General features: G+C 40.3%; 1 protein-coding gene across 1 annotated transcript in view; it reads left to right on the top strand.

Moving 5' to 3' along the window:
* The window catches only part of TIAM1 (TIAM Rac1 associated GEF 1), a 95,519-nt gene extending 87,350 nt beyond the window's left edge, over window positions 1–8,169 (top strand). The window contains 3 exon segments of the mRNA XM_032220358.1: window positions 2,965–3,052; window positions 3,216–3,388; window positions 5,426–8,169. Of these exon segments, the coding sequence (XP_032076249.1) occupies window positions 2,965–3,052; window positions 3,216–3,388; window positions 5,426–5,907 (743 nt within the window). The 3' untranslated portion in view covers window positions 5,908–8,169.
* The last annotated feature ends 5,806 nt before the right edge of the window (window positions 8,170–13,975 follow it).

The raw sequence follows: 13,975 nt of genomic DNA, 5'->3' as shown, positions 1-13,975 counted from the left end.
GGAGATGTCATGGATTGGGTAAAATGTGGTGAAGCTCACTTAACAACGCTCTTGCTTAGCAACCAAACTTTTGAGCTCAATTGTAGTCATAAGTCAAGGACTATCTCTGCCTTCCTCTGCATGGCAGCCTTGTCCTAGTAAACTATTTCTCTCTTCTGGCAATTTTCCTCTCTGTTAGAGGCACCAAAATAATCCATACAATGTAAGGTTTCCTGCTGCAGCAGGGGGTTGGACTAGATGACCTCCTAGTAGCCTTCTAGCCCCAAATTGTGGGCTGTTTTTCTTTCACTCTGCTAAAAAAGAAACCTGCCTGAGGCTCATTCTACATGCCTACCAGATAGAGATAATGAGATAATGACCCTAGAGAAAGTTTGGCTCCATTCACAAGCCTTTTAGAAACACAATGCTCATATTGCACAAACCCCAAAACTTCAAAAACATAAAACCATATAACATATAACCATATAACCAATTTGTTCTTTCCTGCACCTTTTCAATTTAAAATTATTAAGACTTGTGGATTTCAACTCCCAGAATTCCACAGCCAGGCATGCTCAATTCCGATTTAAAGCAACAGCATTTGTTTTTCTCCTTTGCGAAAGAAGTTTTCTTCTTTCTTTTTCTTTTTCTTCTCCCCTCCTTCCTCCCTCCCTCCCTCTCTCAAACACACACACACACACAGAGAAGTTGGATTGCATCTCCTACCCCTTCCCTCTCTCACTCACTCACTCTCAAACACACACACACAAGTTGGATTGGATATCTCTCCCAATGGCTTGAAAGCAGCTTCTCTGCCATTCCCCCAACCCATTCCCCTGCTGCCTTCCCCAAACACCTCCTACATTGCAAATGCAGCCTGCTGTCTGGGTGGGAAATGCCTGGTATGCAATAAAGCCACCCACTCACCTCCTGCTGGCAGGCTGGGGTGAGAGGAGAGGCAGAGAAGCCGGAGGGGAGCCAATCTGAGCTTTCCAAAAGTAAGATGCTGGGGAATTAGGCCTCCTCCGGATTCCATCTTCTGGTCAATGTCGGCTGGCGACTCCCCGGGGGAGGGCCTTCTCTGTAGCTGCTCCGGCCCTATGGAATGATCTCCCCGTAGAGATCCGGACCCTTACTACTCTTCCGGCCTTCCGCAAAGCGATTAAGACCTGGCTGTTCCAGCAGGCCTGGGGCTGTTGATTTATCCAGCCCCATCCTAAGTTATATGAATGTTGTGCAATTTTAATGTCTGTTCTTTTAATTTTTATATGTTCCCCCTCCCTGTTTTTATCTGTAAGCCGCCCTGAGTCTCTCGAGAGTGGGCAGCATACAAATCCTAATAAACCGTAAACCATAAACCGAAAGTGTGTATACTACAGCATGGCTCTTTGCCTGGCTTCCCGCCTCCTCCAGTGGTCTCCTCAGTGCTCGCTTGTGCTCTCCCTCCTTAAGTGTAGTTTGATTGCAGGCGGAGGCACGTTGCCTTTTCAAACTTGTAATTAGTGAAGCTGGCCTGGATTTTTATATAGTTTTATCCAGCTGTGTGTGTGTCGGGGGGAGAAATGGATGTGGGTCTGGGGAGGAAGTCACTACACTTGGGGAGGGAGAGCACGAGCGAGCACTGAGGAGACCACAGGAGGAGGCAGGCAGCCAGGCAAAGAGCCATGCTGTAGCACACACATTTTCCCCCAGCCCCGGAAGGTTCAGATCCACTATGTAAAAATCCAGCCCAGCTTCACTGATTACAAGTTTGAAAAGGCAACGTGGCTCTGCCTGCAATCAAACTACATTTGGGGAGGGAGAGCACAAGTGAGCCAGGGTCCTTCCCTCCAGCCTTTGCCCAAAGCCCCGCACAGCACCAGGAGGATGAAGTTTGAATTCCTCCCCCTCCTTCCAACCCACACGTACCTTTTCCAACTGCTTCAGAGAGGACTTCAACTCTGCTCTTGCTTCGGGTCCTCTGAAGAAGCCCACGCTCACTTCCTTCTCTTTGAGAAGCGCCTTGCAAATGGGCTGCAGGGCAGGGGAGCGTACTGGTATGGGGACATGGCCACGCCTCTGTGAAACGGATATGCGAAAGTATGGCAAATTTCTGGAACCGGTACGCCCGAAGAAGTGTGAATCAGCAGGAACCCACCTCTGGTGCAATGGCTGACACAAATTCTGTTTTCCAATCTGTAGCCAGAATGTATAACTTGAGTGATTTTTGGGAGCTGTTATTTTTCTTCTTCATTGGTATTGTGCTAGACTGGGCTTTGTGTAATCTCATTTTTCAAAATTTCCCAAGCTTCGTGAGTTGTTTCCCCCTTGAGAATTCTCATCCATGGAATTCTTCCCAAGCTCTCTTTAGGTTTATTGAAATTAGCTCTCTTAAAGTCCAAGACTCTAGTTTGACTTTGTTCTACTACTTGTGTTTGCATAATGTTGAATTTGCTTAAGACGATCCCTTGAAATTGTTTACATTTGATTATTAACAAAATGGTTTGAATGGGAGTCATATACAGTCCACTCTGAAATGAATGGAGGGTGTCTATGCAACTGGCTGCAGCTGTTTATGATGCTATAGAGGCAGAGACCTCCTTGTGAAAGGAAAATTGTTTTCTTGGGAATGTCTGATTGCAATGGTCTTTAGAATCATTCATCATGTAAGCAAAGTCAGGGTAAGAAAAAATTATACCACCTTGTAGTACCAGTCTTGGACATTGCTAATGGGAAGATGCTTGATTTGATGGGATTGCAACCATGTTAAGAAGCTTTTACATGTTTTGTTCATTCCATATATTCAGCATGCCATGGAAATAATCCATCATTTCACATAACCATTCCTGGGGTTATAATTCTTGAACCAATTAATATTATGTATTTCATTCATTCAGCTAATCATCACAGTAATCTTAAAATTTCAGATGAGTTTGATTTTGAAATGCTTTCAGTAAATAACAAGTCAAAATGTTGCTTTTAAAATGTTCTTTTCTCTTTGTCTAGATGCAGATACCAGTTCTGTCTGTGAGATAGTTCATGTGAAATCTGAGTCTGAAGGCAGGCCAGAGAGGTCATTCCATCTTTGTTGTAGGTAAGGAGTGATAATTTGCAAAATTATAATAAATAAATAAATAAATAAATAAATAAATAAATAAATAAATAAATAAATAAATAAATACTAAATAAATAAATGTCAATATTCTGCTGACAGATCAGCATGTAACAGCTGTATGTTCTTTCTTTCTTTTTTTCAGTTCACCAGATCACAGGAAAGATTTTCTAAAAGCTGTGCATTCAATTTTACGAGACAAACACAGAAGACAACTGCTCAAAACTGAAAGTTTGCCCTCATCACAGCACTATGTTCCATTTGGAGGAAAAAGGCTGAGTGCACTGAAAGGTGCAAGGCCAGTTATGAACAGAACAGGTATTAATGGATAAGTTTGTTAAAACACTCCAGAAGAGGGGGAAAAAAGAAGTTTAAGAGTGTTTCCTCATTAATATTTTTATCCCAGCTTCAGAAATGTGTAATAAGATCTTATTCAATTAATAATTAACTGCCGTATTGGCAGACTTATGTAACACAACTGTCATTTGACACTTGAATGTTGTGAGGTTTGAAAGGAAGCTGAATTCACAAAACCCCACATCAGGTATAGGGCAAGACATCACATTACCATATTTTTCAGAGTATAAGACGCACTGGAGTATAAGACGCACCAAGGTTTTGAAAAGGCATTTGTTTTTTTTAAAAAAGTAGGTGGGTAGATAGAGGGATAGAGAGGGAGCGGAAGAGAGAGAAATACAGTAGATAGGTAAGGAGACAGAGAGAATAGGTAGGTAAGTAGGTAGATAAAAGGAGAGAGAGAGAGAGAGAGAGAGATACAGTAGGTAGGTAGGGAGAGAGAGAGAGAGTAGGTAGGTAGGGAGAGGGATAGAGAGAGAGAGAAATACAGTAGATTGTTTCTGCTGGCGCAGCACTTGATCAATCTAATTCTCATCAATCAGTTAAAAAGCTTTCCAAAAGGGAAAAAAAGTTTTTGTACTCTGCAAACCTCCCCAAAACAACCCGTTTTTTTGCAAAAGCGGCCCCATTTTTTAAAAAAAAGGTATAAATAGCCTTGGGGGAGGGCTTTCAGAGTGCAAAAACAAGCAAAAATGACCCATTTTTCACAAAAACAGCCCTGTTTTTTGTCAAAAATTGCATGCATAGCCTTATGGTGGCTTATAGAGTGCTCTTGGGGGCTGGGAGGGCAAAAATGGTCCATTTTTTGCTCATTTCTGCCCTCCCGAGCCCCCAGGAGCTCTCTGAAAGCCTCCATAAGGCTATGCATGGCCATTTTGGTGAAGGGGCGGGGCTTCGGGAGACAAAAAATGCTGTATTCGATATATAAGACACACCCAGATTTTCAGCCTCTTTTTTGAGGAAAAAAGGTGCATCTTATACTGCGAAAAATACGGTATATATCAGCTCTCTGTATTTCACCCCATGACTGCTATTTTTGTTTCTATTCAAAAAGTCTGACATGCAGCGCTATTGAAGCACTACTAATTGCCAAATCTATTACCATATCTTAAAATAATGAAGTGAAAAGTAATAGAGGACCACTGAGCCACATGTTTCAGTTCCAATAGTCCAGAATTAACTCTTAAGACATTTCTATGTCCTGAAGGAAGAAAAAATACCACCTTCTTTTTCCATTATCATATCTAATGTTAATTAAAGGATATTTTAAAATTGACAAGGCAAATTTTAACCTTGTATACAACTTAATTTCTCTGCCTAGAAGATTTAGATATAAACATTTTCAATGATTATTGACAGTATCATCACTTTATTTCAGGCATTGGTCAGAAATATATGTCTGTGTACAGACACACATGGACACATACAGCACAAATAGATGTTAACACATTCAAAGCATTTATTATTTATTTTGTATTTTATAGTAAATGAAACATAAATTAATTTATATTTTGTATTTCTAAACTGCTCATCTCCCTCAAGGAGATTTATTAGCCTTTCTTCGGGTTTATCAATTCCCCGAGTCATATCTTGTCAGATTTTACATGTTTCATTGTGATTAATTATCAGCTAAGGTTAGGGGGGCATGATGGCTCATTGGTTAAAGATCCTGAGCTTATCAGCTGGAAACCCAAGCACTTTGCAATGGGGTGAGCTTGTCCCATCTCCCCACCTAGCAGTTCCAAGCCCTTCAACTGCGAGTAGATAAATAGGTAGCAATTTAGTAGGAAGATAACAGCATTCCATGACCCTTTGGTGTATAGTCATGCTGGCGTTCTTGGCCAAGAAACGGAGATGAGCACCACCCCCTAGAGTTGGACATGACAAAAGAAACAGTTACCTTTACCTTAATTGTGAAAGGAAGTGTGCAAAGGCTGATTTTAAAAATATTCAAATTTCTCTTTATAAATCTGGGATTTTATTTTTCTGTATGCACAGTGTCCGCCCCGAGCAAGTCACTTGGGAGGAGAAGGCGACGCCTAGCTCGAAACAGATTTACAATTGACTCAGATGCTGTCTTTGCCAGCAGTCCTGAGAAAGAGACCCATCAGACAGGCAATAAGGACACTGACAGCTGGGTAGAAGAGCAGTTTGATCTTGGTCAATATGAAGAGCAAGAGGACATAAAAGAAACAGATATTCTCAGTGATGAGGAGGACTGTTGTGAGCCTTTGAAGAGCACCATGGTTGAAAAAGAACTCCAGGAGCAATTGCAGTCAGCCTCTATTACAAACAACCCGTCATACCGGGGTACCAGAACACGGTATACTATGGGCACACACGCATCCAGAATGGCTCAGTTAAAGAAGCAAACTGCTCTGTCTGGAATTAATGGTGGCATGGAGGGCAACACTGAAGAAGTCATCTGGGTTCGCCGTCAAGACTTTGTACCATCAAGAAAATTAAACACGGAACTTTAGAGCCAATACTTTCTTATTAGATGCTAGGTGTAGGTGAGCCCCAAATTTACCCCTTATACATTGTGGAGAGCCATCCCTTAGAATGCATACTTGCACATATAGTAATGGCAGCTAAATTCCTTGAAACTACAGCCTCTCCTCCTGTTTTCTCCTTTAAAGTAGTATAAAAAGGAGAAGTGAAGCAAAATTTGGAAATAGAATGAGCTTGAGTCCTTCTCTATATAGTACCAAGGGCTTTATTTATTAAAAACAAATCAGGGGCTGCATAATATAATGGGCTGCATAGATATTGCTAAAAAACACAATGCCGTGGGTGTTTTTCTTAAAATATATGCGTGCAGCAAATTAGCTTAAGTAATAGCACAACAGCAAATGAATTTTATATATGATAAGTAAAATCATAGGTTCATCTTTTAAAAAGTTGCAGCAAACAAGGAACAATTGTCCATGACTGCAGCAGATTTCACTCTTCAACTCAAAACTATTCACCCTTATCCAGCAAGGGCAATCTGTTCTGTAAATGGAATTTCCTTCTTTCTGAGGTACCACAAGTGGGAATGGTGTTGAATGGAGGGAATAAACTTGCATTCAGCATTCAAGGACATACATACAAGGGATGATCTGCATTGCACATGCACTGCTAACCAGATGTTTGACATCATCACTGCTGAGTAGTCCAGTCACTTATTTGCAGGAACTAGAACCAGCCTTCCCTTTCTTTTCTCCTTTAATAAGTTATAGTCTTTATAGTGCCAAACATCTCTAGTAGCTGAGGTAGCTGCATGTAGTAGCATTCACAAAGTTTCCTGTTGCGAAGTGAAAGTCTCTGGATTTGGTGATGCCATGTGTATTTTAGGGATGTGTGAGGGAAAATCTGGAATTTATGTTGTGCTAAGTTCTTTTTGGTCTGTGGTTAGTTGAATGTCAATGTTGGAATTTCTAGTTTTACATAAAAATTATAACAACGCAGAACTTTTTTTTTCAACTTTAGAGATCAAAATTCAACACTTGAAAATAGTTTTCTGTGTGTTACCTAAATTGCAAAGGCACAAATGAATGGGGATTTGATTGTGTTAAACTGCAATCTTAAATGCAACGACTGAGGAGTAAGACTGACTTTCAAGTAGACATGCAGATGGCTCTGCTGTTCGATTCCAAGTTTGGGCTGTAAAACAAACCTTTCAGAAAGGGTATGAAGATGTTGGTTGTATAGTCTGAACTGCAAACTTTTATGGACAAACTCATTTCTGTAAAATATCGTGGGCAGCTACACATATTTGAGACTGGAATTAAGTTAGCAATGTCAAATAGCTGAACATCCAAGGAAGTTAAGTTAATCCCTGCTGTGATTTTGTTGCAGTTGGTAGGATTTCACCTTGGGTGAGTTTGATCCTCCCTGCCTGATCAAGTTAGGCTCAGGAAAAATTAAATATTTTATGGCCAGAAAAGCTAACCTCATCCATGTGAGATTAGTGTACATTACTTGATTCCCTCACCACACTATTAGATAATATGAACAATGTACTAAACAGGCAACTTTCAATTACATTTAAATTGTCCTATTTAAACATCTATAACAGGGTATAGATACAACTTATAATCAAAGATTTCCAAATAATTTTTAAAGCACTTTTTTTTTTCTTTTTAAATATTTATATGGCTTACCCATCTTAGTTTTGCTCTGCAAAAATGGGAGGATTTGGGGTTTTTTGTTTTTCAAGTGGGATTCTTTTCGGACCTACTGATGTTTGACACATTAGTGCGTATATTGAAAATCTAAAATTTTGTAGTAACTTTAGAGAATACATTTTGTATAATTAGCTATGGCTATGTTTGGTGACATGAACAGGAAATATTACCCAGTACCATCTGCTGTCTTATGTCCCAACCAGTATTGAAGTGTCACCTGTTTGATTCTCAGTGCACTATATTCAGTATTTTGATAGTTTTATTCTCTCAACTTTTGCTATTTTTTAACCGTTTATTAAAAAGCTTTCTAAGCCCTGTGTATCTCATCATATTAAAATTAAATCAGTTGTGTACCAACTTATTAGACATTACAATGCTTTTGCTGTCCCCAGTGGAATACAATAAGCCTGTGAAATGCTGGATGTCCTGTGCTTGGAGGGTGCCATTGTTCTTGTACATAATATAATGACCTGCCAATGTCAAAAGTTCTTATATATTTCTTTTATAAGCTGAAAGAAGGTCTATTTTTATGTTTTTAGGCATATGAATGGAACGTTGTAAATGCCTGTCAAATAAAATAATGCTGAAAAATATCACGGGAACATGTTCTTTTTATTTTATTTCAGTATAAAGCATTTTGGTTATATTGCCTGGAGATTTGCAGAGTTAATACCAATTTATCTGGAGTACCATAGGTTGGAAAGATCTTGTAGTAGACACAAGGACAACAGATACAACCCAAGCAAATTTAACATGTTTCTATATCTTAAATTAAGAATAATTAAACCAAAATCACCCATATTGAATTTCTAGATACTAGAGCACCTACGGAATTCATAAATGGCATTCATGGATCTCTGAAGTACCAGGTGAGTAAAGGGTATAGATTCTACAGTAATTCATAAATAGATTGATGTAAGCACACTGAAAACAATGCTTGATTGTTTACCAATACTTACACAACATGAATTTGTTAAAAATAAGTCTTATCAGAGTAATTGGCAGCATTGACTTCATTTAGTAATCAGGAAAGAAACCACTGGACTCCATTTGGATTGAAATCAAGTGTACTTTTACTAATTACAAATGAACATTTGCAAAGCAAAGCTGAGTCTGGTTAATTAGGCGTGAAAGCGGATAATATCAAGTACAATTCAATCCCCTCCCCTTGGCACTCCTGTACATAGTCCAATTATAATGCACCCAACTGTCAGGTGGGAGACAACTTCAAAAAGTGTCATCAGGATGGAATGCCAGACAGTTGGCCTTGGTGGGAAACTCCCTTCTTCCACATGCGCAGTAAGGTGGTCAGATCAGTGACTAGAAACTTCCTCCAGCACATAATGATTCCCCTCCCAGATACCATGCCCCCCCTCCCCGTTTCAATGACAGCCGAAGCAGCAGCAAAGCAGAGGCTGACAGTAATATTTCCTTAAACATTTCACATAATACGATATTCAATTTATTAAATTAAGTAAAAAGATTTAATTAGCTTGAAAATCATAAAGAGGGTTTATCAGTGGGTTGAAATATTGAGGTTACCACAAATGCTTATCTTGGACTATCTACTTTTCAATATATATATATGTCTATGGAGATTCTCAGTCATCCAGGTCATGGTTGTCCCAAAGGTGATTTTTCAAGAGGCAACAGGGCTTTCTGGTTTTTCTTTGAAGACGTTTCACTTCTCATCCAAGAAGCTTCTCAGAGCTGAAGAAGTTTCTTGGGTGAGAAGCAAAACATCTTCAAAGTAAAACCAGAAAGTCCAGCTGCCTCTTGAAAAAGCACCTTTAGGTTTTCAATATATATCTTACATGAAGATTCTTCGTAAATATGCAGGTGACACAAAATTATACAAATTAACTAATACTATAGAGTAGATTTTTTCCTTCTGTAGATCATTACCTCGTAAGAAGTCATAACAAATAGGACTCATAATTTTTTTTAGTTGAGGAGAGGGTTGAATTGCTGCTAGAACTTGCTCCTGTTCTTCCTCTAGACTCTGGGATGCCCTCCTGTATTTGATCAGTATCAGGGCAGAGTAAAAAAGGCCTCAGATGCTGCTCTTGAGAGCTCCAGTGTGGTCTTGCAGAAATTTAGCCTTGGCTGCCGATGGCTAGATCACTTGTAGGGTGGGGAAAGGCCTAGGTTGTGGTCCTAGCCTGGGGTGCACTAAGTTCATCTAAATTTGGAACACTATTGCAGGTTCAGAGATGGAATTAAGATTATGTGTGGCTCCTCATGAGGGTAAGCAAATGTTGGTTGTGTTATAAGGATAAGAGTGGCTATTTTGAAGATAGAGCCTGAATTTCAGAGACCGTGTGAGGATGAATGCATCTATAACTTCACTGAGGGATATTTTTTGAAAATGATGTTTTATCTGATTCTGTTTTGTGAGGTTGGATTTTATTATTGTTTGGCATTGTTTCAGTTATTTTTTTGCCAGTTTGTTATTTGAAGGGAGTCACAACACCACAGAGCTTAAGAATCTCTGCAGTAGAAGACAGAAAAAAAAATTCAAAATAAATGATAGATTAGAGATGTAAATAGAAGGAAATACAATAAAATTCAAACAGGTGAAGCTCTTGAAACAGGAAACAAAAATGAAAGACAAAAGTACAGCATATTATGGGGAACAGCTGGCTTAATGTATTTGAGAAAAAAGATCTTGGTAGTTAATTGCAATTTGAACATGCATCAGCAATGTGATGTAACCACAATAAATGCAAATATGTATTTAGGCTCAGGGGTAGAATTATAGTTTTCAAATCATGAGGAGTATTATTGAATTATGAGTGTCCCACTTTACCATTCAGAGCAATTAGAACAGGGGCAATTGAAATAATAGGTGGATTGAAAATGAGAGATCTCTGCAGGTGATATATTTAATCCCTCCTCTTTCCATATTTTGCTAGTGAAGTCGGTGGAAAGTTGATCTTGAGGATATAATGTTGATTGCAACAGGGTGCTTTCCACATGAATGGGAGAAATGCAGGTTCATAGGGAAGAAAGGTATAAGTGACCACATATGCTATTACATATTTTACATAATATGTTGTCCAATCCTAATTATTTTCCCCTCTCTTTAGGGTGGTTTTCGGAATTTATTTAGGATATATCTTCTCTGGGAGGTTCATAAAAGTAACAGAATAAAATGAAAGCCATATAGGTGCCTAGTGGAACTTGCTCTACTACTTTGGGTGTGGGGGTATGGAATGGGGGTCAATCAAAACTGATTCTGCAGAACATATAAAGATATAGGTAGAAATATTCTATATTGATGATTGTCCCTGATTATTGATATACAGTATCTAATAATGTTATTGTTAGATCTGATCTACTTTTAATGCATTAAAATACATGCATCAATTATCTGAGCTGCTCACATCCATCTATCTATCTATCTATCTATCTATCTATCATCTATCTATCTATCTATCTATCTATCTATCTAAATGGGTGTTTGTGTATGGGTATGTTCCGGTATAACTCTTGAGCAATTTCAATCAAACTTGGTACACAGATGATTTACTCTCTGGAAAAAAATATTGTGGGGGTAAGACACCCCTAAAGCCCCTCGGGTTGTGTGTTCTGTTAAGATACAGCCTGTTGCACCTTAAAATGGCTTCTACTGTGCAGCGCAGTGGAGTTGCCATGGTAACAGCTTCACAGTACTCCCACAGGTTGTTTTGGGGTTGCCGGGCAGCTGCTCCCTTGCAAACTGGCTCCTGAAGAGCTGGGCACAGCCTCAGGGGCGAAGTAGCCATGAGGTGACCACGCTCACAAGCAACCACCCAGCAAACCCCCTCTCCAGCCGGGCAGAGTGCCATTCACTGATCTGGGGGTATTCCTAAGGCACCAAGGTACATGGAGCTCTGCCAGCTCCCCAGCTCCCATGCCTTGGCACATTAGGGATACCCCCTAAGTCAGTGCAAGAAGCTCTGCCTGACTGGAGAAGGGGGTTGTGCGAGTGCCTATTCCGCCCCCAGCAAGCATGCCTCCCAGCCTCACCATGCCCTGGCCCAGCTCTCCCTGCAGGGCCAGGGTGCTGCTGCTGCTGAGCATAACTTCTTCTCCAACTTCCAAACTCCAAAACTCAGCTGCCGAGTCTTCCAGCAGCGGCCGCTCTAGGAGTGCGCTCTATGGTTGTGGGCTGGCTGCTGGAAGACTCTCTGTCCGGAAGACTCTCTGTCTGGCAGCCAGTCCACAACCATAGAGCACACTCCTAGAGCGGTTGCTGCTAGAAGACTCGGCAGCCAAGTTTTGGAGTTTGGAAGTTGGAGAAGAAGTTATGCTCGGCAGCGGCAGCACCCTGGCCCTTCAGGGAGAGCTGAGCCAGGGCATGATGAGGCTAGGAGGCATGCTTGCTGGGGGCGGAACAGGCACTTGCACAACCCTCCATTCCAGCTGGGCAGAGCTCCATGCACTGATCTAGGGGTATCTCTAATGTGCCAAGCCTCAGGAGCTGGGGGGCTGGGCAGAGCACCACGTGGCTTGGTGCCTTTGCTGGGCGGCTGCTCATGAGCATGGTCACCTCATGGCTGCTTTGCCCCTGAAGCTGTGCCCGGCTCTTCGGGAGCCCCCTCACAAGGGAGCAGCTGCTCAGCAACTCCCCCCTCTGGCCAGGCAGAACACCACTTCCCAACCTAGCGGTATCCTGAGCAACATGAGCGCCTTTCCCCCCTGGCTCCCGCGGCTTGGCATCTTCAGGATACCGCTAGGTGGGTGAGCAGTGCTCTGCCTGGCCGGAGGTGGGGGTTGTCCAGGGGCCTTACTTGTGGGGGTGGGCTTATATTTTAGCCCACACAAACAATGTGGCAAGGCGTTAGTTTCAGGACAGGTCGTATTTTCGGGGAAACACAGTATTTATGTTACCCAAATGAAAGAATTTACAATATGACGATGAGTCAATAATATTGAATATGCATAGCCTTTCAATCAATATCATTGCAATGAAGTCTGTATTAAAAATAATCAATGTAGGAATGAGCAGATGAAATTGTATACCTGAAGAACTAGCTACATCACAAGATACCATGTCGGTTGGGTTTACAGAAGAACTATCCCATAGCTTCCATTTTGCATTAATTACACTTTACTCTTTCTAAATAAAAATACACAATCTTATATTTTAAATAGCCTAGATTTAAATGCAATTTAGAGCTTGCAAAATTTATTTGTTTATTAAATGTAGAGGCTGCCAATCTTGTGGTTTCCAATGATTGCTGGGTTTACATAATACTAAGCCAAAATGGTGTAGGAAGATAAGACTTTCTATTATAAGTTAAAAGTAATTATTTATTTCGCTTGTTTAATGAACCCAACTGTGGTTAAGTAAACCATGGCTTAATATACTAACTAAGATAGGAGTAGAACTACTGTGTAATTATACATATCTTGAAAAAGCAGAGCTACTCTAAATTATGAAAGAAAATTTCAGAAGCATGCAAGGAGCCTTCAGTCTACAATCAGTGGTTCCCAAACTTGGCAACTTTAAGACTTGTGGACTTCAACTCCCAGAATTCTCCAGCCAGCTCTGCAGAGAGCTGCAGAGAGCTGCAGAGCTGGCTGGAGAATTCTGGGAGTTGAAGTCCACAAGTCTTAAAGTTGCCAAGTTTGGGAACCACTGGTCTACATTTATGAAGCCTTGAGCAGGGGAGGGGTCGGTGCGGAGCTGCAGCCGGTGCAGCTGGAGCGTGTTTGCAGTAGTGCCTCCCGGTTTTATTTTATTTTATCAATTTTTAGTACTCCCATTGGATCCTTTTTTATGTAATTAACATTTTTTGGTGGCGATAACAGCGTAGAAGCCCTGAGCTTAATTCAAAAGCACTGTGGAATGAATCACTTAATATTTTAGATAAATTGTCTCTCCCTTCCTTATAGCCTATTACTCTTTTTGAAACAAACAAACCACTAGCTCAGTTTCTTAAGTATAGATAGATGAGTTATTAATATAGGTAGAAAAGATGACCGAAAATGAAATGAATTAAGGAAATAGGAAACCTTAAAACCATTAAACCATTAAAATAAAGAGACTCTGGTATTTTTTTTAATGCAAGTGATTAATAATGAAATATAACCTTAATTTTTTTTAATGCAAGTGATTAATAATGAAATATAACCTTAATTTTTCTAACTTGACTGAATAGAATACTGCATGAAGCTATTTCTCTCTCTCTCCCCCCTCCCTGTGTGTGTGTGTGTGTGTGTGTGTGTGTGTGTGTGTGTGTAGTAGATACTTGACAGGATCACTTCAAGAATGGCTTTGAAGACACTAGCAAAACCAGTTTGAGTGCATTCTTAAATTTACATTTTATTTCACAACATACTCAAGTGTGATAATCAAACGGATGATGAAGCATTCTATATTTTTGAGGCA

This window comes from Thamnophis elegans, chromosome 6, assembly GCF_009769535.1.
Source record: "Thamnophis elegans isolate rThaEle1 chromosome 6, rThaEle1.pri, whole genome shotgun sequence".
Taxonomy (NCBI): domain Eukaryota; kingdom Metazoa; phylum Chordata; class Lepidosauria; order Squamata; family Colubridae; genus Thamnophis; species Thamnophis elegans.
Note: the sequence above shows the minus strand (reverse complement) of the source record. Positions and strands in the feature narration are given on the sequence as shown.